General features: G+C 55.5%; 2 protein-coding genes across 2 annotated transcripts in view; both read left to right on the top strand.

Annotated features, from left to right (window-relative positions):
- LOC116826950 (CD209 antigen-like protein D) overlaps positions 1-27,301 on the top strand; it is a 243,913-nt gene that overhangs the window by 49,668 nt on the left and 166,944 nt on the right. The gene's annotated exons all lie outside the window — the stretch shown is intronic.
- SYDE1 (synapse defective Rho GTPase activating protein 1) lies at positions 5,104-26,424 on the top strand. Its single transcript, XM_032784016.2, is given in 10 exon segments — positions 5,104-5,404; positions 13,971-14,858; positions 15,305-16,078; positions 16,430-16,653; positions 16,963-17,089; positions 19,592-19,758; positions 21,231-21,269; positions 21,271-21,322; positions 21,325-21,452; positions 22,252-26,424. Coding segments are annotated over 10 exon segments (3,000 nt in total). The 5' UTR covers positions 5,104-5,247; the 3' UTR covers positions 22,696-26,424.

Here is a 27,301-nt window from a genome sequence, read left to right as displayed (position 1 = left end):
GTAATAGACACAGACTTTAGTAAGTCCTTTGACTTGGTATCGCATGGCATTTTGATTAAAGAACTAGAAAGATATTAAATTAACGTGACACATTAAATGGATTAAAAGCTGGCTAACTGATAGGCCTAAAAAATGTAACTGTAAACAGGAAATCATCATCAAATGGATGTGTTTCGAGGGGGGCCCTGCAGGGGTTGGTTCTTGGCCCTATGCTATTTAACATTTTTATTAATGACCTGGAAGAAAACATAAACTCATCACTAATGAAGTTTGGAGATGACACAAAAATTGGAAAAGTGGTAGGTAATGAAAAGGACAGGTTATTGATTCAGCTCACTTGGTAAACAGGGTGTAACGTCAACAGACCCCGGTCATTGGTGGGCAGGATCAAACCTGGAATCTCTGGAGCTTAGTGCATGAGCCTCTATGTCATGAGCTAAAAGACAACTGCCTGTTAGCTAACACTGTAGAGAAGACTTATTTTATCTTTCTGTCTAAGTGGTCTCGGTGCCACTAGGTGAGACAGAACACCACACCCAGAAGGTGTGTGAGTTACATGGGCACAAGCAAACAATATGAGTGTTAATACAGCTAAATGTAAATGTGTATGTAACCCACACACTTTCTGGATGTGGTGTTCTGTCCCATCTAGTGGCACCGAAACCACTTAGAGAGAGAGACAGAGAGATTAATGAGTCTGCTCTACAGCCTTTAGCTAACAGTCAGGTGGCTTTTAGCTCATGCTATAGAAGCTCATGCACTAAGCTTCAGAGGCCACAGGTTCAATCCTGCACACCAACAACTGGGGTCTGTTGGTGTTACGTGTACACCTGGGAACAAGGACTGTAGGCCATATTCACAGGATGGGGGACTCTATCCTGGGAAGCAGTGATTCTGAGAAAGATTTGGGGGTGGTGGTGGTAGATAATTAGCTGAACATTAGCTCCTACTTCGATGCTGTGACCAAAAGGACTATTACGATCCTTGAATGCATAAAGAGGGGAATCTTGAGCAGGAGTAGGAAGGTTATTTTACCTCTGTATTTGGCATTGATGCGACCTCTGCTGGAATCCTGTGTCCAGCTCTGGTGCCCACATTTGAAGATAGATGATGCTTAAGGCTGCGAGTTTGTCACAGAGATCATAGAACAGATTTCAAGACTTTCTGGGACTTCTGCAGGCCCACCTGAGCAGCTTGGGCAGCCCCAGTCTCACTGGCCACTGCTGGGGCAGTCTCAGGCCACTGCCTGCCCCCCTACCCCAGCAGCAGGAGTAGTTTGGGTGTGGGAGGGGGCGCAGGAAGGGGTGAGGGCTCTAGAAGGTGCTTACTTCGGGGAGACTCCCTGGAAGCAGCGACATCCCTGAGCTCCTAGGCAGAGGTGTGGCCAGGCAGCTCTGCATGCTGCCTCCGCCTGCAGGCACTGCCACCGCAGTTCCCATTGGCCGCGGTTCCTGGACAATGGGAACTACAGAACCAGCGCTTGGGGTAGAGGCAGCGCACAGAGCTGCCTGGCCACGCCTTCATCTAGGAGCTGAGGGAGGGGGATGTCACTGCTTCCAGGGAAGCACGGAGCAAGGCAGGGAGCCTGCCAGCCCTGCCAACTGCCCTGTCTCAGCACCAGTGGGGGTCCTGGGCCATGCAGTACTTCCCTCCCCCCACAGCACCAGCAGGGGTCCCAGGCCACCCCTTCCAGCACCCATGTCATCCCTGGGCTGTCCCCCCTGCCAAGATTTAGTCAGGTGTTGTGGTAAACTCTTTCCCAAATCTGGACCTTAGCGTACAAAATCTGGGTGCTTACTGTGAACCTCCCCAAGCTTATACCCAGCTTGGATCTTATCTCGCTGCCACCAGCCGAAGTTTTCCAGGGTTTCGGCCCCCTCGGGTTCCCCAAACCTTTCCTTGGGGGACCCCTCCAAGACCCAGAGCCCCTGGGTCTCCTCTATCTCATCCCCCAGCTTCCCCCCCTTTCCTGGGTTAGCCGGTGCGATGCTGTCCTATTCCCTTTGAATACAACCAGAGAGGCAATCTTGCTTCCCCGAGGCTATGCATTCAAACCTAGTCAGCTCACACAAGAGATTCACCCCTCCCTTTGTCCCGTAGCCTTTTCCCGCCCTGGGACAATAGGAAAGTAAGACACAGAGCTTGGGCTTTTCCCTCCCCCCGCCTAGCCTGTCACAGATGTAACAGAGCTCCGGGCACAGAAATTCCTCTCCCCTCTGCCTCACTAGGAAAAGAAACTCCCACAAGTTTTAAAAAGAAACTTTATATAAAAAGAAAGAAAATACAGAACAATAATACTGCATTAAGAAACTCAATACAGGAATATGGCTTATAAGAAAATAGGAATAAACAGTCTGATTTAAAAGATAGCCCAATTAAACCAGTCCAGCAAATCAACACCCATGTAAATACAAATCAAAGCACATCACAGCCGATTACTTTGGTTCCTTTGTACTCACACTTTTTAGTAGAATATTTGAAAGAAGATGGAGTTAGAAGAAAAGCTTGTTTACTCACAGCCGAGGAAAACAAAAAGACCCAGAACAAAGCCAAAAACCTCCAGAGGTTCCCACCCTTACTTTTGAAAATCCGGTTTCCTGATTGGTCCTCTGGTCAGGTGTTTGGTTCCCTTTGTAACCCCTTTACAGTAAAAGAAAATTAACCCTTACCTTACCTATCTACTTATGACAGGTGTATATAGTACAATTCATGAATTTTTGTTTACTGCCCATGACCTGTCCATAACTTTTGCTAAAAATACCCACAACTAAAACATAGCCTTAATGATGATAAATTGGAGGGTTCAGAGACGAGTTATGAGAATGATTAAAGGATTAGAAAACATGCCTTACAGTGATAGACTCAAAGAGCTCAATCTATATGGCTTAACAAAGAGAACGTTAAGGTGTGACTTGATCATAGTCTATAAGTACCTACGTGGGGAACAAATATTTAATAATGGTCACTTCAGTCTAGCAGAGAAATGCATAACATGGCCCAAAGGCTGGAAGTTAAAGCTACTCAAATTCAGACTGGCAATACGGTGTAAATCTTTAACCGAGAGGGTAATTAACCAGTGGAACAGTTTATCAAGGGTTGTGGTGGATTCTCCAGTACTCGCAATGTTAAAATTAAGATTGGATGGTTTTCTAAAAGCTCTTCTCTAGGAATTAATTTGGGGACATTCTCTGGCCTGTGTTGCACACGATGTTAGGCTGGGTGATAACAATGGTCCCTGCTGGTGTTGAATTCTCTGAATGTATGACCCAGATGGGAATGCTGACTTTGTGACTCTAGGGGTGTGTAAACTCGAGTGACCCCTGCCCCACCCAGTTACATCCCTGGGATCAGCCAATCATGAAAGAGAGAGGCCATGCTGCAGACCATCTGGGTCATACATTCAGAGAGTTCAACACCAGCAGGGACCATTGTTATCACCCAGCCTGACATCGTGTGCAGTTCTCTCACTTGGTGCTGCAGGAGATCAGGCTGCAGGGTCCCTTGGCCTTGACAGCAATGAATTTCAATTCTCCTTAAAAAAATAACCTGAAAGGCCCCTATGAGGCTCCGTGGGGCACTAGGGCCTGGCTGGGGGATGGTCTGCAGCAACGGGGCTCCAGAGACACTGCGGCCTTGCTTGGGGATATTCAGCAGGAATGGGGCTCTGTGGGGTACTGGGGCCTGGCCAGGGAATGCTCAGCAGGAACGGGGCTTTGTGAGGTACTGGGGCCTGGTTGGGGGATGCTCTGCAGGAACAGATCTCCGTGGGGCACTGGGACCTGTCTGGGGGATACTTGGCAGGAACAGGGCTCTGTGGGGTACTGGGGCCTGGCCAGGGAATGCTTGGCAGGAATGGGGCTTTGTGGGGAACTGGGGTCTGGATGGGGGATGCTCTGCAGGAACAAGTCTCTGTGGGGCACTGGGACCTGGCCAGGGAGTGCTCTGCAGGAACAGGACTCTGTGAGGTACTGGGGCCTGACTGGGGGATACTCGGCAGGAACAGGGCTCCGTGTGGTACTGTCTCCTTACTGAGGGACGCTATGCAGGAACAGGGCTCCGTGGGGCACTGGGGCTTGGCTGGGGGATGCTCTGCAGGAACAGGTCTCCGTGGGCTACTGGGGCCTGGCCAGGGAATGATCTGAGGAACAGGGCTCTGTGAAGCACTGGGGCCTGGTCAGGGAATGCTCGGCAGGAATGGGGCTCTGTGGGGCACTGGGGCCTGGCTGGGGGATGCTTTGGAGGAAAGGGGCTTCATGGGGTATTGGGGCCTGTCTGGGGGTTGGATGCTTTGCGGGAATGGGGGCAGACTGCAATGGAAGGAGCGTTGGTGATCTGGGGTGGTGGGGGAAAGATTTACTTCCTTACAGTTTAAAACACTTTGGTGTGGGTATTTTTTTTGCCAACTTCTATTTACTCCAAAGTAAATTCTGCCCTTGGGAGCAGAAGTCTCCTTGGGAAAGATCCCCTGCCCTTGCAATGACAGGCTGAGGGAGCCTGCAGCTTGGAGCCTTTCAAGGAGCTCTCTAGCGCCCAGAGGGCTGGGTGTCCTGTGTATGGCTGAGTTAAAACAACCAGAGAAGAGTAAAAAAGTAACCCCAGTCACCAAAAGCAGCTCCCTATGTGGCCGAGATCCCCAGAGCCTCCACCTCTATATTCGAGAGACTCTCTGCTCCAGTACTCACCCCCTCCCCAGAGCCCACAACCCCTGTTCCACAGACCCCACCCTCTCTGTGCTCCAGGCATCACCTCATATTCCAGAGCCACCACCCCGTCTATGCTCCCCAGAGCCCCACCCCATATTCCAGAGACCCCTTGTGCGCTCCCTAGAGCCCCCAGCTCCGTATTCCAGAGCTCCACCCCCCGCGCTCCCCAAAGCCCGCACCCTCCAGAGCCCCCACCCCATATTCTAGAGCCCCCACTCCCATGGAAGGGCAGGAGACTGGCGCTCACTGCCCCCTCCCCATCCTCGGGTGTGTTTTGCTTCGGGCATGACCCGTTGCTCGGCCGGGGACGGACGCGTCCCTCTTGCAGGGTCTCCTCAGCTCGGCCTCGGACCCCGGGGGACGAAGCCAAGTGGCGAGTTCGCGCGAGCTCCGGGGCCAGGAAACTACAGCTCCCAGCAGCTCCTGCTCTGGCTCCGGCTGGGGGCCGAGCCCGGCCGAGTTTGGGGAAAGCATTCCTGGAATTCGTTTCCTGTAGATTCCTGCCCGAGGCCGAGCCGCGGGATGGCGGGGCGGCAGCGGGCGGATGTCGGCGAGGGACCGCTGGGTACCGGGGGCAGCCTGGCAGCGTGAGGAGCCCCCCAGCCTCGTGCGCCCCGGCCGGACCATGGCCGAGCTCCTGCTTCGCAGGACGTTCTCCAGGCTGAGGGGCAAAGAGAAGCTGCCGAGGAAGAAGGAGCGAGGTACTGCCGGGCTCGCTGGCGGGGCAGGGATGCGCTGCTCCGAGCACCGGGGAAGCGCCCAAGTTTCACTTTCCCGACGTTGAGAAGCGCTGGGCTGCTGCCCCCGCGGAGCCGGGCTGCAGGCGCCCCGGGGCGAGGAGGGGCCCGCGGGCAGGGCGGGGCGCAGCCGAAGGAAGGAGCTGGTGGTTGGGACGCGCGGCTCCGGCCCGGGACTTGGCTGGCAGCGGAGTGGGGCCCGGCGCCAGGATGCTCGGGGGAGCGGAGCGCTCGGCTGAGCCAGCCGGGCTCCGAGGGGGCCTGGCGCTCTCCGCGCGCCCCGTCCCATCCCGTCCAGCGCTCAGCGGGCTGCCCGGGGCAGGGACTGCAGGGCCCCCAGCCATTGGGGGCGCCAGGGGAGCTGGGATCGGAGGGGCAGGGAGCGGTGCTCGAGCCCCAACCGTTGTCTCGAAGGGAGGAAGGAAGAATGCGGGGCGAGGGCTGGAAGTGGAAAGGGCAGGAGCCAACCAGCGCCCCCACAACCGGGGCAAGAAGACTAGATTGCCCTGGCACTCCTGCTTCCCTGGGCAAACCCAAACCCTTCCACCCCAGCGGGGAGGGCTCAGACTCACCCTGCCGCCCAGCTGCCCTACAGTCCCCAGCACGGGGCAGTCCGAGCTGCCCCCCCTCCCCTGGCTTCCTCCCCCCTGCGCTGGGGTTTGATTGTGGTGCCCACAGTACTGTTTGTTTTAGCACAGACTCGAGCACCAATTTGGGCCCATCAGGAGTCTGGATCCCAGTTTGTGTGTCAGGGCTGCTGTGGGTTGACAGGTCTCTGTGAGCTGTGGCATAAGGAGTGAGTGGGTAAAGGTGGGGGTCTGGGTGTGAGTGCCAAGGGGGGACATGGCCCAGCAGTGACAGAGGCACTGAGCAAAGGTTGGGTGGTGAGGGCTGACTAGATGGGTGAAGGAGGGGACATAGTGGAGAGATGGCAAGGCGTAGTCAGAACCAAGGAGTAGCCTGGCCAAATCTCTCAGTGTGACAGAAGTCTTGTGTAACCCCCCCCGGGATCAAACCTGGGACTTCTGGAGCTTAGTGCATGACCCTCTACTGCATGAGCTAAAAGCCAGCTGACTGTTAGCTGAGGCTGTAGAACAAAGTTATTAAGCTCTCTCTCTCGGTGCCACTAGATGGGACAGAACACCACAACCAGGAGGTGAGTGGGTTACATACTTCCCCTAGCTGAGGAAGCATGTCCTGAGCTTCAGAGACTTCCCAGTTCGAATCCTGGACGAGCCCCCCTTGTAACACCAACAGACTTTGGTCATCAGCAGGCAGGATCAAATCAGGGACTTCTGAAGCTTAGTGCATGAGCCTCTATGAGATGAGCTAAAAGTCAACTGCCTGTTAGCTAAGGCTGTAGAGCAAACTCTCTCTCTCTCAGTGCCACTAGATGAGACAGAACACCACACCCAGAAGGTGTGTATGGGTTACACTTGCACTATGTGGAGTGACTCAAAGCCTCAGCTCCAGGAGTCCTGGGATTTGGGAAAATTGGCAACTTTCATTAAAAAAACATGGAGTTTCTGGCCCTGGTGGTGGGGGAGAAAGGCTGGAACCATAACCCCAAATGGTCACCCCCACCCCCCCAAGGATCAAGTTTCTTTAATATTCAGAGGCAGGAATTGTTCATGCCAGAGCCAGCCCCCACTGAGACCATGAGGACATGGCAAAGGGGTGAGAGGGTGACCCAGCAAGAAGCCTCTGGCAGGAGTCCAGGACGAGTGGCTTCCTGCAGTCAGAGCAGGTGCAGGTTTCTGGTGAGTTTGTGATTGAGAACAGCCTGCAATCCATGTTTTGGCAATTCCCTTTGCTAGATCAGCTCCTGGAATTGTCCTGCCCTTGCTATGCAGCCTTGTGATTCATCAGAAAAGGCCATGCTGATGGCCAGGGGCCAAGGAAATGCATCCATGTGGACTGATTTGTCCTTAGCAGGCTGCCTTATGTGGGTTGTGATGGGAAATGGCAAATCTCCTGCAGAGCCCCCTGCAGGTCTAGTTGTCCACTGGTCCCATTCACTCTCTGCCTGCATCCACTGGGAGAAGGAAGATGCTTCCTGGACTGCGTGATGCAGGAAGTCACCTTTATCCACCCATCACAACCCACAGGAGCAGCATGGTCCCCACCAGCCCCCTGTGTGGCTGTGAGCGGTGCATGGCTGAGGAAGGGTTGCAAAGCGGTACGTGGGGCTCCCTCACCTGGAGGAGAGCTTGTGGCTGTGGCATGGTCTGCCCGGCCTGAGGATGAGCACCTCTGAGGCACAGAACAGCCATGGTCTAGGCCTTCAGGGCTTCACACTGGCACTCATCTGTGACCTAGCAGCATCCACAAGCCAGGCCTCCTGCTGCCTCCCATGGGCTAAGGCTGTGTCCCATCCATGCTGCTGGTGCTTGGCCACAGGTACCCTTGGATGCCATCCTTGTGCACTGGCAACCCTGCAGTTGTGCATCGGGGTATCACCTCCAGTGATCCTGGCCCATGGGAGCAACAGGGGCTGGGGCAAAGAGCCAGTCTTTTGCCAGTCCCTGTGTCCTAGCACTCTTAGCACAGGTCAGGAGGCACTCACCAGTGACAGCACACATGCTCCTCCGGACTCCGCTCTGTGTTCCAAGTGTTTCCCTACAGATTTGCTCTCAGGAGAGAGGGCAGCGGGATGCAGGGAAAGTCTGGAGAACAGCAGGGAGAGGCCACTGGGGTGAATCGATGACCATGTCCAGCCACAAAGGGAATGGATGAAGGGCTGTGGGCCAGGGAGGGAAGGTCAGACTGGGCCCTGGTAGGCAAGGGTACAACGCTGCAGAGGAGGTGGCTCTTGCACCTGGAAGGATGGAATCGGGTTAGTAGTGGGGGGTGGCTGCTCGGAAACGCTGCTGTGAGAGGTTGACTGCCCTTGGGGATGAGGTGCTGGGCTGGGGATCTGGGGTGGGAGTCCTGCTGCTGGCAGGTTTGGGGTGCTGGCGCAGTGGGGTCAGGAGGCAAGGAGCCTGCCTCAGGGCAGGTCACCGTCCCTGCCACCAGGGAGTGTCCCTTAGGCAGCACCCCCTGGCCTAGCCTGATCCTGGGGTCCTGCCGTTCTTGGGATCAAGTCACTGGGTCAACCCAGTGAGCGGGAGATTCGAGGCGTTATTTCCTGTGCTGTCAGCTGAGTCCCATGGTGCCGATTCTTTTCCCTGATTGGCTGTTGGTCCTTGTGCCTCTGCTGGGCTAGTGGAGTCAACTCACTGGGGTGCCATACAGTGGACCCAGCCCTGCTTCCCCTGGCCTCTCAGCAGCCTCAGCCCGGCTCCCTCTGCAAAGACCCAGCAGCCCCAGCCCCACTCCCCCTGCGCTGCCCACCCCCCATGAAGATGCAGCAGCCCCTGCCCCTGCCTCACTCGTCCCCCATGGTCCCAGCCCCGCTTCTCCCACTCCAGTGGCCCTAGCTCTGCTCCAGGTCCACCTCCTACTCCACACTGACCCAATGCTCCCAGCCTTATCTATCCCACTAAACGGCCCCAGCCCCGCTCCCGAGCCCCTCCCATTCTCATGAGAGGCCTCAGCTCTGATCCCCTCAGCTCTGCACAATACCCTCCAACGGCACCAACCCCATGGTCCCAGCCCCCCCATTCCCCACCCTTTCGGACCCAACGGCCCCAGTCCCGCCCATCGCCTCGTTCAGGCCCAGCTGCCCTCCGCCTCACCCTGTGTGGTCCCAATGGCTTCATCACCCCATGCCTCCTCCCACCCCCCGCAATGGCCCCAGCTCCTCCCATCTCCCCATACAGATGCAGTGGCTCAAGGCCTCCCTGTCCCCTCTGTGCAGACCCAGCTCTGGTCTCCCTTCCCCTCTGTGCAGCCCCAGAACCCATCTCCCCTGCCCCACCTGTCTCCCCGCTCAGATCCAGCAGCCCCAGGGCCCAGGAGCTCTGGGGATTGAACCCTGGCTGGCACTGGTCCGCCCTTCTGCGGGGTCCATGCTGGGAGTGGCCCACATACTGTCCTTTTTGTAGGGTCCTGGGCCCTAGGAGTCTGGGGGAATCTCGAACCTCTCAAATGTGGGGATTCTGGGTCAGATTTTGACACCCACATCAACCCCTCCAGCCAATGGCCATTAAGCCATCCTCCTGCCACAGCAACTGGCCAACCTTCATTGCCCCCCTGTAAACCCACTCTTGCTCCTTCTTATTCTCCACTCCCCCCACTCTGGTCCCTTGTGATTCAACCAGCTTTATCCTGCCCCTCAGCTCCCCAGCACCTGTGGGTAGAGATCTCACCCAGCCCCAGCAGGTGTGCCAAGGGATGGGGGTGTGTGGGTGTCAGGAATGGGGTGCACACGTGTGTGTGGGAGGGGAAGGCAGGTGCGCATGTGCGTGAGGAACAGAGAGGATGAGGGGCAGCAGGGTGTGTATAGGGGACGGTAGTGTGGTGCACGTGTGTGGGAGGGAAGGGTAGTGAGGAGTGTGGTGGGGAGCAAGAAGAGGAGAAGATGTAGAGGCAGTGGTCTGTGTGGGGGGAGTGAGAAGTGGGGGGAAGCGAGGAGCAGGCATGGTGTGAGGAGGCAGTGAGGAGTGGGGAAGATGTGAGAGGGCAGTGAGGTCTGTGTGTCAAGGGAGTGGGGAGTGTTGGCGTGTGTAGGGGAAGTGGGGTGTGTATGGGGAGCGAGGAGCTGGGTTTGTGTGAGTGGGAAGCAGGGTGCGTGTGGGGGTGATCAGGGAGGATATGAGTGGGGAGCATGGTGCATGTGTGGGGGGAGTGGGATGCATGTGAGGGGGGAGTGGTGACGATGTGAGTGGGGAGCAGGGTGTGTTGGGGGAGAGTGAGGAGGATGTGAGTGGGGAGCAGATTGCGTGTCAGTGGGGAGCAGGGTGCGTGTGTGGGGGGAGCGAGGAGGATGTGAGTGGGGAGCAGGGTGTATGTGAGGGGGAGCAGGGAGGATGTGGGGGAGAGCAGGGTGCATGAGTGGGGAGCAGGGTGCATTTGTTTGGGGATCGGGGAGGACGTGAGTGGGGAGCACAGTATGTGTGAGGGGGGAGTGGGGCGCATGTGAGGGAGAATGGGGTGATGTGGAGGGAGCAGGGTGCGTGTGTGGAGAGCAGTGGGTTGGGAGGGGGAGTGTGAGGGAGGGACCGAGGAGTGGGAAGGAGGTATGGGGCAATGGAGTGTGTGGGGGAGAGGAGCGTCTGTAGAGAGGTATGTGCGTTTGTAGGGAGGGAGACGAGTGGAGATTATATGGGGAGGGCTTAGCCCCTTCTCTGCAGTCCCATGTTTGGTGTGCCCATGTGATGCTGGTCTATGGGCTTGTTCCCAGGAGAGGCCTGTGGGAGGCAGGTGCTGTACACAGGGGTGGGCCCTGTTCGGCAAAGGGTCCAGTGTCCCCACGTTGCGGGGCTGGTCTAGGCCAGGCTGGGAGGAGGGAGCACTGCCCTGACAGCCAGGCAGTAAACAACAGGAAATCCAACTTGGCAGGGGCTGTGAGCAGCTGTGTGTGCTGGGAGCTCCCCGCCTGCCCAGCCAGTGTTCCCACAATGACGCCTCTGTCAGCCCTGCTGCACATGCTGAGGCAGCTAGGCCCAGGAGGCTGAGAGCGATTGCTAAGGCTGTGGCAAAAGACTTGGGGAGGACTCCACTGTGCAAGGGTTTGGCTCAGGCCCCTGCAGGGAACAGCCCCCCTCGAGCAGAGGTCGCAGACAGCCCATCCCTTCCCCCAGCATTGCACATCCTGAGCAGGGAGTGTCCAGAGCTGCCTCCCCTATAACATAAAAATGGCCATGTTGGGTAGGACCAATGATCCATCCAGCCCAGTGTCTGGTCTGAGCGGCTGGTGCCAGATGCTTCAGAGGAAAATGAACAGAATAGGGCAACTATTGAATGATCCTTTCCCTGTCATCCAGTCCTAACTTCTGGCTAACAAAGGATTAGGAACACAGGACAAGGGATTGCATCCCTGCCCATCTTGGCTAATAGCCATTGATAGACGGATTCCCCATGAATTTATCTCATTCTTTTTTAAACCCAGTTATACTTTTGGCCTTCACAGCACCCATGGCAATGAGTTCCACAGGTTGACTCTGCATGGTGTGGAGAAGTACTGCCTTATGTTAGTTTTAATCCTACTTTTTATTAATTTCATTGGATGATCCCTGGTTCTTTTCTTATCTGAAGGGGTCAATAATATTTCCTTACTCACTTTCTCCACACCAGTCATGACTTTATAGACCTCTATCACATCCCCCCTTAGTTGTCTTTTTTCTAAGCTGAACAGTCCAAGTCTTTTTAATCTCTCCTTTTCTGGAAGCTGTTCCATCTCTCGAATCATTTTGTTTTTTCATAGATGTGATCATCTAGCCTCACCTCCTGTATGACACAGGCCAGAGGACTTCCCCAAAACAATTTCCAGAGCAGATCTTTTAGAAAAACATCCAGTCTGATTTAAAAATTGTCAATGATGGAGAATCCACCACCTTTGGTAAAATTGTTCCGATGGTTAATAACTCTCACTGTTAAAAATCTACACCTTATTTTCCAGTCTGAATTTGTCTCGCTTCAACCTCCAGATATTGGATCATGTTAGACATTTCTCTGCTAGATTGAAGATCTCGTTATTAAGTATTTCTTTCCCATGTAGGTGCTCATAGACTGTGATCAAGTCATAAGACTATGATCATCACCCCTTAATCTTCTCTTTGTTATGATAAATAGATTGAGCTCCTTGAGTCTATCACTATTAGGCATATTTTCTAATCCTTCAGTCATGCTCATGGATCTTCTCTGAACTCTCTCCAATTTATAAACATCCTTCATGAATTGTGGGCACCAGAACTGGACACAGGATTCCAGCAGTGGTTGCACCAGTGCCAAATACAGAGGTAAAATAACCTCTCTGCTCCTATGTGAGATTCCCTAGTTTATGCAGCCCAGGATCACATTAGCTCTTTTGATCACGGTATCACACTGGGAACGCATGTTCTGCTGATTATCCACCATGACTCCCAAATCTTTTTCAGAGTCACTGCTTCCGAGGATAGAGCCCACCATCCTGTGCGTATTACAATCTTTGCTCCCAGATGTCCACATTTACACTTAGCTGAATTAAAACACATATTGCTTGCTTGTGCCCAGTTTACCAAGCGATCTGAATCAGTGACCTTTTCATTACTTAACCACTCCCTCAAATTTCTGTCATCTGTTGCCCTTCTCTGCACCTTTTCCAATTCTAATATATGTTTTTGAGATGTGGTGACAGAACCTCATGCAGTATTCAAGGTGTGGGCATGCCGTGGATTTATCCAATGGCATGATATTTACTGTCTTATTATTTATCTGTTTCCTAATGGTTCCTAATACTCTGTTCACTTTTTTGACTGCTGCTGCACTTTGGGCAGATGTTTTCAGAGGACTATCCATGATGACTCCAAGATTTCTTTCTTAAGTGGTAACAGCTAATGTATACACTGTCTCCTGCAGCAATGCATGGCCACAACCCTATTCCATGGGTCATACCCTCTCTCATATCACCCATGCTAGCCTCAGCCCCTATCCCACAGGCCACACCTCCTCCTCTACAGCCCATAGCAGCCTCAGCCTGCATGGCCACACTCCGGTCCCATAGGCCATGCCCCATGCTTGTTCCCATACAACCCACACCAGTCACAACAACACATGGCCATGTTCCCATCCCACACAACCCACACAAGCATCAGCCTGCACGTCCATACCCCCACACCAACCCATACCAGCCTCAACCACACTCATCCCTTTTCCATGAAACAAAAGTGTTGTTCTTTTTCTTCCTCAGTCAAGGGTGCCTGGGTATCTTTGCCTCCAAAACATAGTGGTTCAACCCTTTGATGTCTACCTGCAGATAAGGTCCCTCTCACCCCCCAGCTGCTTTTTTCTTCCTACTTAGTTTCTTTTGAAATTCTTACAATCCATTTGCATTCAGTCCAGACTGGTGATAAGGCGCCCACTGTGAAACATACAATACTCAATTTGTGTGCAAACTGCCAGATAGAGAAACATTTCTGGTTGGAGAGAAACCTGTTCTTCTCTTTTGCTGGTGCCAAGTCTCTAGACACAGTCTTGAGTATATTTTCAGTATATCTACATAACTCTTTACATAGTATCTGTAGGTACATTTCACAATGATAGTATTGACCAGTGTGACACCAGCTTTTATTTGAGACCTCTCACAACATTCTTTGGTGAACCAGAACGTATACGCCAGAATCAGGAGATTCTAGTGACCTCTTTGCACCCCCTTGTCAGTTGGCATTAAGAGGTTTGTGTGTGTCTCTACTGGGTGTGCACTGAGTGAGTGTTGGGCTGTGTGCTGGGAGAACACTTCGCATGGTGGGTGGGTGTGTGACCACTGGTTGTGTGCTGGCTGTGGTGCGTGTTGGGTGCATACTGACAGTGCACTGGGTATGGTGTGTATGTGTATATGCTGGGTGGGCACTTGGCGTACGCACTAGGTGTGCAGTAGGTATGGCATGTGTGTGCGGAGGGCATGTTCTGATATTAACCCTCAGCTCACATTTCCTGTTCCCCACAGAGCTCCCCTCGAGGATGCTGGACTCTCCCATGGAGCTGAAGCCAGGCCCTGGGCCAGAGCCAGTGTCTCATGACCCTGACGGGAGCTGTCGGAGAGGGGCAACCATCACTGTGTCCAGGAAGCAGAGCTGGGCCAGGTTCTCATGTGGCATCCGGGACGTGCCATGTAGCTCTTACAGCAGGAAGGTGCCTGCCAGTCCCACGGCCTCTGCAGAGCTGCAGTATGAGGGTGAAGGGGTGGGGCCAGGGCGAGAGACTGACGGGGACTCCCAGTGCCCTCTGCGGCCCCAGGAGCAGTTAGTCTCCACCCATGCAGGGGGGCCAGCCCTTGAGGATGAGGCATGGCTTGTGGAGAGCCCCCCAGCCCCAGTGCTCCCCACCCCTCAGCCCGGCCTGGCCCCTGGTGATGAGGAGGCTGAGTCGATGTGCAGGTATGTGGAGCTTTGCACCTCCGGCAGTGCTGTGAGATGTGCCAGTCATGGTGCCTACTTGCAGAACCTGGAGAGGAGCAGCCGCCACTGGATCCTCTCGGGCAAGGCCCAGGGCCCGGAGGAGTTGGCCCCCAGCACCAGCACAGAGTTGAAGGAGGTGGGCGCCATGGGCAGCGAAGGGGAGATCTGGTACAACCCTATCCCTGAAGATGAGGACGTTGTGGGTGTCAGGCAAGGCACCGAGCCTGGTGGCTCCTGGAGGAAGTGGGGCAGTGGCACAGGGAGCCGGGAATCTGACAGGGACGAGGCCAGGCCCAGCAGGGCAGAGCCAGGTGATGAAAGGCCCCCCAGGAGCATCGCCAGGCAAGTGGAGAGCCCCAGCTCACAGAATGCACCTACCCCAGCTGGGCCAGTGGGTCAAGACGAGGAGACGGGTGCCGGCAGGACACAGGTCTATGGTGAGGGGTATGGTGCTAACAGGGTGTGTTGTGAGTTGAACAGCATGGCAGAAACATGAGACAGAGAGCTGCTTCCATGTGGCTCCACCATCTTCTGGTGGCAGCCCCACCCTGATCTCATGAGCCCCTCCCCTCCCATGGCCTTCCCTTGCTGGTTCCCTGATCCCATGGGGCACCCGATCCCGTGGGGTTCCCCCCTTTCCATAGAGCCCCTCCCCAGGTCCCTGTCCCTGCATCCGAATCCTCACTGCAGCCTGGTTCCCTGTGTGGGATCAGCCACTCTCTCCGTCCCCAGCAAGTCAGTCTTGGCTGCTCTGGGTCCCACAGGCCCTCTTCCCTGTAATGGCCCTTCCCTTCCATGCCCCAGATGAAGGGGCTCCCTTTCTCCATGCATGCCAGTGTCCACTGGGGCTGGGGTGCCTGTCTCATCAAGTCTCTCCCCCCAGGGAAGTTGCCGATTTCATGTGTGAGCGCGGCTGTGGGGTTGGCTGGCCCATCCCCCCCGCTGAGCCCCAGCGTCTCCAAGAAGGAGCGCTCCCTGGGCAGAGTGAAGTCCCCAGGAACCGTGCGCCGCCTTTCCCTGAAGATGAAGAAGCTGCCTGAGCTGAGGAGGAAGCTGAGCCTGCGTAGTGCCCGGCCCCGGGGGCAGGAGCCTGAGGGCAGTGGCAGCACCTCACCCCAGGATGCCCGCAAGGAGCCGGGGAATGTCATCAGCCGCTACCACCTGGACAGCAGCGTGGCATCCCAGCAGGGCCCGCACCGTGCCAAGGCAGCCAGCAAGGGCGGCTACCTAAGTGATGGTGACTCCCCTGAGCTGCTGGCCAAAGCGGACAAGCGTGCCTGTCCTGGGCCAGAGGGGCATGAGCTTGGGGCCAGGCTGGACGTGGATGCCTTCCAGCCCTACAGCTCCTTAGAACAGCCGCGCTGTGTGCAGCCCATCTCGGGCCTAGTCAGTGTCCACCTGCACGGTGTGGGGGACCTTAAGCCCCCAAAGGCTGAGTCCAGGGAGGTGTTCTGCGTCCTGCAGGTGGACGCAGCCCCCAAGGCGCGCACGGCCCTGCTGCCCTGGACAGCTGCCTTCCTCAGCCTCAACCACACCTTCAACTTGGAACTGGAGGGGGTCCGACACCTCAAGGTCATTGTCTTCTCCTGGGACCTGGCTACCTGCCGGAACCGTGTGTGCTGCCATGGCACCATTGTCTTGCCCCACATCTTCAGAGGTAACGGGAGCAGCCAGTGAGGCAGGGGCTCTGGTGATCGGGAAAGAGCCTGAGCGGGGGCAGTGGCATCCAGGCAAGGGGCAGTGCCCAATGGGGCTTAGATGTACAGGGCTCTGGGGGGCACATACAGATGAGTAGGGATCAGTGCCCCATGGGGTTCAGCTGGGCAGGACTCTGGGGGGCACATAGAAATGGGCAGGAGCCAGGATCCTGGTGCTCAGATGGACAGGGCTGTGCGGGGGCATAGGACAGAACTTTGGTGGGGCAGATGCTGTGGTTTCCCAGCTGGCCCTTGCTGATCGTCCACATCTCGCTCTGGTCTGACATGTGCCGGTGCCCTCTGCTCTTCAGGGTGCAGGGCCCAGCAGCTGGCAGTGCGGCTGGAGCCGCGTGGGCTGCTCTACTGCAAGCTGATGTTGGTGGAGCAGTGGGACCTGCCCAGCAGCCCCAGTGACCAGGAGCCCCGGGTCTTTGGCGTGGAACTGCGTCACTTGGTGGAAAGAGAGAACACTGCCACCAAGGTGCCGCTGCTGATCCAGAAATGCGTCTCTCAGATCGAGAAGCGGGGACTGAAGGTGAGAGGTGGGGGAGGCGATAGTGGGGGAGTGGGCTCTGCAGGATGCCTGGCACTCCAGCCCCGTGCCACGCAGTTAACACAAGCACAGCAGGTACATGGCAAGGAGCCGGTGAGCGCGGCTCCTGAGCAGGCAGGATCCCAGCAGGCTGTGGGCTCTGTGCTGTCTTCCCTCTTTGTATCCCTGTCCCCTCCCCATGCTGCCCCTTGGGTCCTAGATGATCATATTGGTCCCTTCTGACCTACGAGTCTATGAGTCTATAAGTGGGGAGGGCTGGGCTGTCCCTCTGACAGCATCTCCTCTGCCCAGATTGTAGGGCTTTACCGGCTGTGTGGCTCGGCGGCTGTGAAGAAGGAGCTGCGTGATGCCTTTGAGAGGGACAGTGCTGCTGTGACGCTCTCTGAACAGCTGTACCCAGACATCAACGTCATCACAGGTCAGTGTCCAGCCACTCCTCACCCCCATGCAGCACCAGCACAGCTCCTGGATTGCCACCCCCCCACGCACACTCAGGCAAGTCAGTAGGAGGCTCACTGCAACACCTGGCCACTAGACCCCACTCCCCTCCCAGAACTGAGTGTAGAATCCAGGAGTCCTCACTCCCAGGCCCCCCTTCTAACCCACTAAATCCCATTCTTCTCCCAGAGCAAGGTAAAGCACCCAGGAGTCCTGTCTCCTGGCCCCCCACTCTAATCTGGTCCAACTAACTGGATACCATTTTGTGATGAGATTACAAGTTTGGCTGATAAAAGCAGTAGTGTACATGTCATATACTTAGAGCTCTGCAAGGCGTTTGACTTCGTACCCTCTGACATTAAAAAACTAGAACAATATAAATATAACAGCACATGTTAAATGGATTAAAAATTGGCTCACTGATAAGTCTCAAAATGTAATTGTAAAAGGGGAATTGTCATCAAGCAGGTGTGGTGCCAGTAGTGTCCCACAGGAACTGGTTCTAAGCTCTACGATATTTGACTTTTATTAATAGCCTGGTGAAAGAAAACATAAAATCATCACTAATAAAGTTTGCAGATGACACAAAAGTTGGGGGAGAGGCAAATCCTGAAGAGGACAGGTCACTGATCTGGATTGCTTGGTAAACTGGGCACAAGAAAACAATGTGTGTATAAAACAGCTAAATGTAAATGTAAATGTATACGCCAGGAACAAGGCCACACTCACAGGATGGGGGGATGCTATCGTGGGAAGCAGGAACTCTGAAAAAAGTTATCTTGGTGGATAATCAGCTGAACAGTGGCCAAAAGAGTCCTTGGGTGCATCAAGAGGGGAATCTTGGGCAGGAGTAGAGAGGTATTCAGCACTGGTGCGACCCTGCTGGAATCCTGTGTCCAGTTCTGGTGCCCACAATTCAAGAAGGACGTTGATTAATTGGAGAGGGGTCAGAGAAGAGCCATGAGAATGGTTGAAGGATTAGACAATATGCCTTACAGAGATAGACTTTAGGAGCTCAGTTTATTTAGCTTAACAAAGAGAAGGTTAAAGATTGACTTACATAGTCTATAAGTACCTACATTTGAAAGAAATATTTAATAAGGGGATCTTCAATCTAGCAGAGAAAACTGTAACACCCATCCAATGGCTGGGAGTTGAAGCAGACAAATTCAGACTGGAAATAAGGCGTATATTTTAATGGTGAGAATAATTAACCATTGGAAGAAGGGTCGTGGTGGATTCTCCACCACTGACAGTTTTTAAATCAGATTGGATGGTTTTCTAAAAGCTTTGCTCTTAGGATTATTTTGGGACGTTCTCTGGCCTGTTATAAAGGAGGTCAGACTAGATGATCATAGTGGTCCTTTCTGGCCTTAGACTCTCTAAACCCAGTAGATCCCACTCCCCTCCCAGAGCTACGGGTAGAACAAGGAGTCCTGACTCCTAGTCCCTCTGCTCTAGCCACTAGACCCCATATCATAGCTTTTCTACTCAGATCTGAACCTTAGAGTTCAGAAAATAAGATGCTAGTATGAAACCTCCAAGCTTAATTACCAGCTTGGATCTGATAGCGCTGCCACCAGCCAAAAATTTCCAGTGTTTGGCTCACTCTGGTCTCCCCAAAACCTTCCCTGGGGGACCAAGATCAGATGCCTGAGTCTGTACACAAAGGGAAATAACCCCCTCCCTGTCTTCTCTTTACTTCCTCCCCAGGCTTCCCTCTGTGGGTTCATCCTGGAAGTTTACTGTATCTTAAACTCCTTGAATTACAAAACAAGAGGCGGCAAATTTACCTCCCCCTCCTTCTTTTCCCCCTCCCAGTTCTTTCCCTGGAGAGACCGTATCTGGCACGGGATTTCTATCCTAGAGCTCACTAGAAAGAAATCCAACAGTTTAAAAAGAAAAGCTTATATAAAAAGAAAGACATAAAAATGGGTCTGTGTAATCAGAACAATATACAGGGAATTGCTAAGAGAACAATAGATATACACAGCCTTATTCAAAAAGAAATCAATTTGACTTCCAGCTAACTACACACATGTAAATACAAAAAAAAACCAATAAAAGCCTATTGTTTTTCTACCTTTGTACTCACAACTTGGAAACTGAAGATTAGAAGCTTGAAGATAGAAAGATCCCTCTCATAGCCGAGAGACAGACAAAAGACACAGACCCAAACATTCCCTCCCTGAGCTTTTAAAAATCCGGTTTCCTGATTGGTCCTCTGGTCAGGTGTTTGGTTCCCTTTGTTAACCCTTTACAGGTGAAAGAAACGTTAACCCTTAGCTATCTGTTTATGACACCCCACTTGCCTCCCAGAGATAGAACCCAGAAGTCCGGGCTCTCTGTGCACTCCCTGTAGTCTCTATAGGCTGCTCAGTGCCATGAGTCCTGTGTCCTCCCCATAATGGGACCCAGGAGGGACCAGTGTGGGAGAGGAGCCTGCCAAGGAGCTGACAGGAGTCTGGCCTTTTTCCTGCAGGAATCCTGAAGGACTATCTGCGGGAGCTGCCCACACCCCTCATCACCAAGACCCTTTACCAGGTGGTGTTGGAGGCCATGGCCCAGCGACAGCCCCAAGATATGCTTAGCAGGCAGAATGCGAAGGAGACGGTCGCTCTGCTGGACTGCCTGCCGGAGATCGAGAAGGTGAGTGCCTGCCAGTGAGCGGAGCACAGGACTCTGGGCAGGTAGGAAAGGACACCTGGCTGTGACGCCAAGCCATGGTGCCCTTGGAGCAGTCCTGGGGGCTGGTTGGTGCTACTGCAACAATGTCACCATAGACTGTCATATTCCCATCTCCTAGGTGGGAGGCTGTGGTCAGCTCTGCCCCTGCCACACACATGGTGGCTCGGCATGTGCATGGCACAGCCCTAGGCATGGAGTCGGCACTGTCCTGCTGCACATGTGAGAGCCAGACATATGCATGGCATAGATCTAGACACGGAGCCAGTGCTGCCCCTGCCACGCACATGGGGGCTGGGCATGCCCGTGACAGTGGTTGACAGTGCTGCTCCTGCTGAATATGTGGGCCAGATATGTGCATGGCACTCCCTTGGTACCACCCTGGACACACAGCCAGCGCTGCCCCTGCCACACACATGGGGGCTGGGAACACCTGGCACTGCCACCAGCATGGAGGCAGCGCTGCCCCTGCCACACACGGGGGCTGGGCACACCTGGCACTGCCATGCGCACAGAGGCTGGGCACACCTGGCACTGCCACCGGCACAGAGCCAGCACTGCCCCTGCCATGCGCACAGAGGCTGGGCACACCTGGCACTGCCACCGGCACAGAGCCAGCGCTGTCCCCGTGTCCGAATGTGCACAGAGGCTTGGCACACTGGCACTGCACCGCACGGAGCCAGCGCTGTCCCTGCCATGCGCACAGAGGCTGGCACACCTGGCATTGCCAGTGGCATGGAACCAGTCGCTGCCCCTGCTGCACAATGGGCTGCGCATGCTGTTCAGCGCTGGATACATGGGGCTGGGCACTCCCTCTGGCACTAGCTCAGGCACGAGCCAATGCTGCTCCCTGCAGGGCCTAAGATCCTGGTTTCAGTTGGCTGCCCTTGGGATCGAGGGATTTCACCGCAGTGAGATCAGAGGAAATAGCACAGTTTCGTAGATTCACAGATTTTAGGGCCAGGAAGGACCATTAGATCACACAGTGACATCCTGGGCAGCACTGGCCCTTAGATGTCACCCAGTTACCCCCATGTTGTGTATTGAGCCAGTAACTTGTGTTGGCTAAGCATCTCCCAGCCCGGCCCCAGCCTGGCTTTGGAGCCATCAAGAGACAGAGAATCCACCACTTTCCCTGGAGTTTGTGCCAGTGGTTCATCCCATTCGTGGTAATCACTTGTGCCTGATTTCCTGTTTGAATTTATTGGCTTTTGCTTCTAGGCACCTAGGCTTCCTCAGTGTCAGGCCGTCCTCCTTCCCCAGCTTGTCTCTGAGTCAGGGTACTTTCCCTCCAAACGAAGCCTGGCAGCTGGCACAGACTAAGGCTGTGACCTCTGAGGTACAAAAACGTGGGATTCTGGGATGATCCTGAAACCCACAAAACTGGATGGGGGGGCAGGGCCAGGCCGTGGACTGACGCTGCCCCTCCTCCCCAGGCTACGCTGACCGTGGCTGCTGACCATCTCAGCTTGGTGGGCCTCCTTCCACGACTTTAACCGGCATGACTCCAGAAATGCTGTGTGCTTCGGGCAGTGTTGCTACAACAGAATCAGGAGCCAGGCGCCAGAGGGGCGCCGCAGCTACGCACTGCGAGGGATCCTCCTGCTGTCGACTTCAAGAGGCACTATTGAGGTCTGCACTACCTGCATGCAGCCTGGCCTGGGTAAGTGTAGCTATGAGGGAGGGAGCGTTAGGCCACAGGACTGCTGCGGGGGGGGAAGAGTACATGGGGCCTCCGGCAGGTAGGGGGGAGATGTGTTGCCACCAGGGGCCTGCTGCAGGGTTGGGGTGGGGGGAGACGCGTGCCACCAGGGGCGCTGCTGCAGGATGGGGGTGAAGGGTGAGAGCGTGCCGCCTGGGGCCTGCTGCAGGATGGGGTCGGGGGAGAGGTGCCGCCGGAGGCCTAGCTGCGAGGTATGGGCGTGGGGGCGCAGAGCGTGCCACCGGGCCTGGCAGGATGGGGGTGGGGGAGAGCTAGCAGCGTCGGGGGGCCTGCTGGAGGGAGGGGGAGAGATCGGCTGCCGGGGCCGCTGCTCAGACTGGGGGTGGGGGACAGCGTGGCTGGCGCGGAGCCTGCTGCAGGCTAGGGTGGGGGGACAGCGTGCTGCCAGGGACCTGCTGTAGGCTGGGGGTGGGGGAAGAGCGTGGCAGTCGGGGCCTCTGCGACAGTGGTGGTGGTGGGGGAAGAGCGTGCTGCCGGGGCCTGTACAGGCTGCGGGGTGGGCAGGGAGAGTGTGCTACTAGGGACCCTGCTGCAAGGGGCCGGGCCTGGGTGGGGGAGAGCGTGCTGCCGGGGGCCTGCTGCAGGCTGGGGGTGGGGGGAGAGCGTGCCGCCAGGGGCCTGCTGCCGGGTGTGGGGAGAATGCACCTCCAGGGCTTCTCCCCTTGGGATTGAAGCCCCTGATTAGCCTGTCTGACTGTGGGAGGAGAGAATTGTGGTAACTGTGATCTGTCTCCCCAGCCCCCTACAGGAAAGGGCGTGGTGTGGAGGGCCGGGAAAGGGCCCAGTCCACCTGCCTGCGGCAGAGGCGCCGTCCTGCACTGCGGCTGGATCTGCTGGAGAGCGAGGTGGTGGCTCGTCACCGGCCCCGAGGCCTGGAGAGCCCCCCCACCAACCGCTACGCTGGGGAGTGGAGTGTGTGCAGCCAGGAGTACGGGCTGGTGGCTGGGCCAGGGCACGAGGTCAACTACACCGAGGTGGCCGGCAGTGACAGCGAGAATGAGGTGCTGGACCTGCGGGAGGGGCTGGGCAGCCCCAGCCAGACGGTCTTCATGGGGGACTTTGCCTTGGTCGACGACCCTGAGGCGCCCTTCAGCCCCCGCCTGAACCTGAAGGACTTTGATGCCCTCATCCTGGACCTGGAGCGAGAGCTCTCCAAGCAGATCAATGTGTGCCTGTGAGTGGCCTGGCTGCTCCACCACAGTGCCTGGCTCTCCCTGCCCCTATGCTCCCTGGGACCGTCCACATCCCCTGCCGGGCTCGTGTCACCAAAACATGAGCCAGCGGGGGAGGTGCCAGGAACCAGATGGTGGGGCTTCAGCTAAAGAATTTTAGGCTCCACGCTCAGGAGCCTGGCCCAGCCCTGTAGCAGGCGATGACTCTTGCCGTCAGCCTTAATCCAGCAACCTGCCCAGGAGCAGAGGCCCTGAGCAGCAGGTACAGCATACGGGAGATGTTCTCATGCTCTCTCGTGGGCTCCAGCACACTCTGCCCTCTGGGCTTGGAGCTCGGGAGAGACCAACACAGTGCACACCTGGGTGTGGCTGCCGAGCTCCCAAGGGCACGCGCCCAGGTGTGGCCGCCGAGCTCTCAGTATTAATAGGAACTCAGAGATTAAGCCAAAGCCATTTGGAGTGTGACCAAATTTGTGCAGCACTTGGCTCTCGCAGCCTTTTGATTTGCACAGCATGGATGGGGGCTTGGAGACACCAGGGCAGTGCTCCACCAGGCCAGTGTGTGGCAGCTCACTAAGGCTGGGGCTCTGGGGCTGGAGTATGGATGAGGGACTGAGCCAGCCAGGGGGCTGCACTCAGGGTCACTCACTGCTGCAGTGTTTGTCACTCTCAAACCTACCATGGGGGACATAGTAGCGCTATCTCGCTACAGGGCAGCCTCACAGCCCTGTGTGATGGGCTGGAAGGAGCCTGGATCCTGGCGTTCCCTTGGCCTGGCTCCTGGCCCTGGGGAAATACCATATGCAGTGAGCACACAGGGCAGGGGGAGCGGCTCCCTCCTGAACCTTCTTTTCTCTGGATTTCAGAAGCCAAAGAAGCAGCCCGTGAGCCTGAGCCTGTCCCCTGGCTGGACTGGAGCAGAAGTTTGTGGGCACTGCTTGTATGACCCTGGCAGTGGGCTTTCCACGCAGTAGCAGCTGTGCCAATATGGTGCTTCATGCAGGCTAGTCGGGAAGACAGCGCCAGGCCCTGGGCGTGGTACAGGGGGTGGGTCAGGAGCACCATGTACCTATCCCTCCCGTGGCATGTATTTCTGGTCAGCAGGGGCCTCCAGGGGGTAATAGCCCTCCCAGCCCCCAAGGGTGGTGAGTTTTGATGCCCCTTCTAGCATCCCAGGTGGAGTTTTCCTTGCAGGTGGGAGTTTGACTTGGGTCTTAGGAAGATGGATCTCAGGGCTGCTGCGGGGCTCTAGCTGCAGTGGGCTCAGTCTGGTCTGCTGTGGGACTGGCCTCGCTGTCAGTGTTTTGTTACTGAGTGCCACCCTGTGTCCCACTTGGGTGGGGGACAGCATTGGGCCAGGAAAGAGCCAGGACTAAGGCCTGTTCCTGGCCTCCCTCCATCCCAGGTGAGGCATCCCCCCGTCTAGTGTTAGAATGTCAACAAGGGGTCCCTGACCTCCGTCATGTGTGCTCTGCTCTTGGGCTGCTTCACACGGAAGCCACAATCTACTGCACCCTGCCAGGGAGGAGGAGGGGCTGTGCCAGTTATGGCACCTCACTCTCAGCTTGCCATGGCATTAGTTAGTATCTTGGTGCCATGTTTACATTCTCCCCCAACCTGACAATACTCCAGGCTCTTTACTCCAGGCTCCCCCAGCCTGGCTGCTGCCTCTGATCCTGCTTGGCTGCAGATTTTGGTTGAACAGTGAGGGGAGACTAGGGTGACCAGATGTCCTGATCTTATAGGGACAGTCCCGATTTTTGGATCTTTTACTTATATAAGCTCCTATTACCTCCACCCCCCGACTCCCACCTCCTGTCCCGATTTTTCACATTTGCTGTCTGGTCACCCTAGGGGAGAATGGGCTGCAGCCCTGGGATCCCATGGCACGTGGACAGACCAACATGAGGTAAGAAATTGGGGCCTGGAATTCTTTGTGGCTGCTTCTCATGGGCATCTTTGGTCTCCCAATCTCTGCCCTGGAGCCAGCTGACACTGAGAATCCAGGGCCTGGGGTTGGCAGCCAAGCCCCCAGCTCTTTCCAGCCTGGGCTTTTCCTGCACCTGCTGTTCAGGCCAGGCCTGGCAGGGAGCCCTCCCATGCACTCTTGACTGAGCAGCAGCAGCAGGCACACCCCTGGATGTGATCTGGAGGCTCCAGCTCACTGGCTGTCACCTCCACCTTCTGCATTGCAGAGTAGGGGAGGCTAGTACAGAGGCTGCACCAAGGCCAGTGGCCTCGTTGGGCAGTAGCAAACAGAGCTCCAAGCTGGGGCCCTGCTGAGTGGGTGCTCAGGGCTGATGGGGAGTGGGAGGTGATTCCCTGGATGTGCCTTTCCCCAAATGGATCCCATGAAAGGGCAACACATGGGCAGACTAGCCCCAAGCTAAGCTCAAGGCATCAATTGCCCTCTTGCACCCAGGCCAACTCTGGCATTTCCCTGGGTACTGCTGGGATACGCGATGCTGCTGTGCCTTGCAGAGCCTGCGCCTGCGCCTGTAGCACTGATTTCAGTGTGCCAGGTGCCCAGGCACAACTGCGTGAGGGTGCTCACTGCAGGGCCCCATGGAAATACACCCAATCCCCCTGTACAACCATGCTCCAGGGAGCCTGGTACTGGAGAGGCCAGCTTTATTTAGATTTTTCGCTTGTGTATGTATGATGTAGGGGGTGTATATACATATCTGGGTGTGTGTGCAGTGTAGTGGGTGTGTGTATGTTTGGATGTTTGTGTGTGGAAGGATGTAGAGGTGTGGTTTGTGTGTACATTTGAGAAGGTGGGGATAGACGGTTGCGTGTGGTGTGTGTGTACGTTTGTGAGTGGGATGTGCGTATATGTTTGTGTGTACATCTTTGGGGGTGAGAAGTGTGTGGTGTAGGGATGTGGTTTGTGTGTGCGCATGTTTGTGAAGACTGGCTGCTCTGTGGATATTTAACATCTGGATTTTCACAATGTTTATACAATACTCAGTTATAGGGAAAAAAAGCCATTTTCTTTTTTTTTGAAGAGGGAAGGGGCAAAACCATGACACACGCTCTTCCCCTCACTCCAGGCTCTAATGGAAATTCACCCCATCCCCTCTCAAAGCACAAGGCCCAGTAGCCCCCTTCTGAGCTGCTCTGGCAGGGAGGAAAAGTGCCCAGAGTTTGGGGGCGGGGGCTCTTCACCCAGTATTAGCTTAAGGGACCCCACGTGAATGTGAATGTGAAGCGAGGGCTGTAGTGCCTCCTGCCATGGATGAGTCTGGGATTGAAGAAAGGGTTCACACCATGTTATAGAAGCAGCTATGCTTGGGGGGGGCCCTGTCTGGGGCAGGGGATGTATGGTCCAGCCATTCCCCCCATTGCCTGGCACCCCCAGCCATGGGGAATTGGAGATGGCTACTTATTGTGTGTTAAGGAAATACCCATGCCAGGATGGGAGTCAGCATGGTACCCATGTATTCACACCAGGGCATCCTGCCCACTGCCAACACCAGCAATAAAGGACACCGGTTACACCTGCCGTTGTTTGTGTGCACGTGCGTGGGGACCACATTCACCAAGGGAAGAGGGTGCCTCTGCCAGTGTTCCAGCTGCCTCCGACCCAGCTGCTGTAGGTGCAGAACACTCAGGCCATGGCAGCAAGGACTGGGTGGGGTCAGGCTGGGAAGCTGGAGCATCACTAGGGGGCAGTAGCCTGGCTACTGTGGGCAGGAAGGGCTGTCCCCTTCATTGCCCTCCCTGGGGTGGCTGTAGGCACCAGCTTTGCCTTCGTGGCTGCTGGACAGTGTCACTGTGCTGGAGCTGGGGGTCCCTGCAGGCAGGAGCAGCGATGTTTACTCCTGGGGGAATGCTGCACCAAAGATTTAAAAGTTCTGTGCAGAATATTTTAAAATTCTGCATATTTTGTAACAATGTACTCACATCAATTTCAACTATTTTGATAATTTAGTTCAAAATAACTGTCAGCTACTATATCTGTAACAATACAGACAACAAATGAACTTCATCCAGGGGCAGAGTTAAAGAAACCCCTTGCAACAACCCAATTCCTTTTTCTGTTCTCCCTGCCCAGCTGGGGAGGGCAAGCACCCACACCCCCTCCCTCCAGAGCTCAGCTGCGGGGTGCCCCTCAGTCCAGGCACCCACTCCCCTACCCCCTAGAGGAAGAAACAACCTGATGTTGGGTCCAGGGCTTGTATGGAGTTTCCTGCATGCCACCTTTTTCCTTCAGGGCATGCTAGGAACTGCAGCTGCTGGGATGACTCCAGCTTTTATCCCCTCCTCCCAGCAGCATCTTCTGTTTGGGAGCTGGGCTCTGCGAAGTCCAGTGGCCCCTACTGGCAGCTAGCAGCACCAATTCTGCAGGCACAAAGGAAATTCTGCACAGAACATTAATTCTGTGCAAATGCTGCATTGCGCAGTGGTGCAGAATTACCCCAGGAATAGATGTTTCTACTGCTCAAATGCCGTGTGGAGGCCAGCAAGGCCCCCCTGCTAGCCTCAGCCTAAAACTGCAATGTGTGCCAGTTGTTGCAGCCCGAATGGGCAAAAAGGATACATGGGAGGAGCATGGCCTGCAAGCCCGCAGGTCATGCCCACTGCTCTGGCAGGGGGAGCAAAATATAAC

Source organism: Chelonoidis abingdonii, chromosome 26 (genome assembly GCF_003597395.2).
Source record: "Chelonoidis abingdonii isolate Lonesome George chromosome 26, CheloAbing_2.0, whole genome shotgun sequence".
In the NCBI taxonomy this organism is placed as follows: domain Eukaryota; kingdom Metazoa; phylum Chordata; order Testudines; family Testudinidae; genus Chelonoidis; species Chelonoidis abingdonii.
This window is presented reverse-complemented; position numbering and strand designations above follow the sequence as displayed.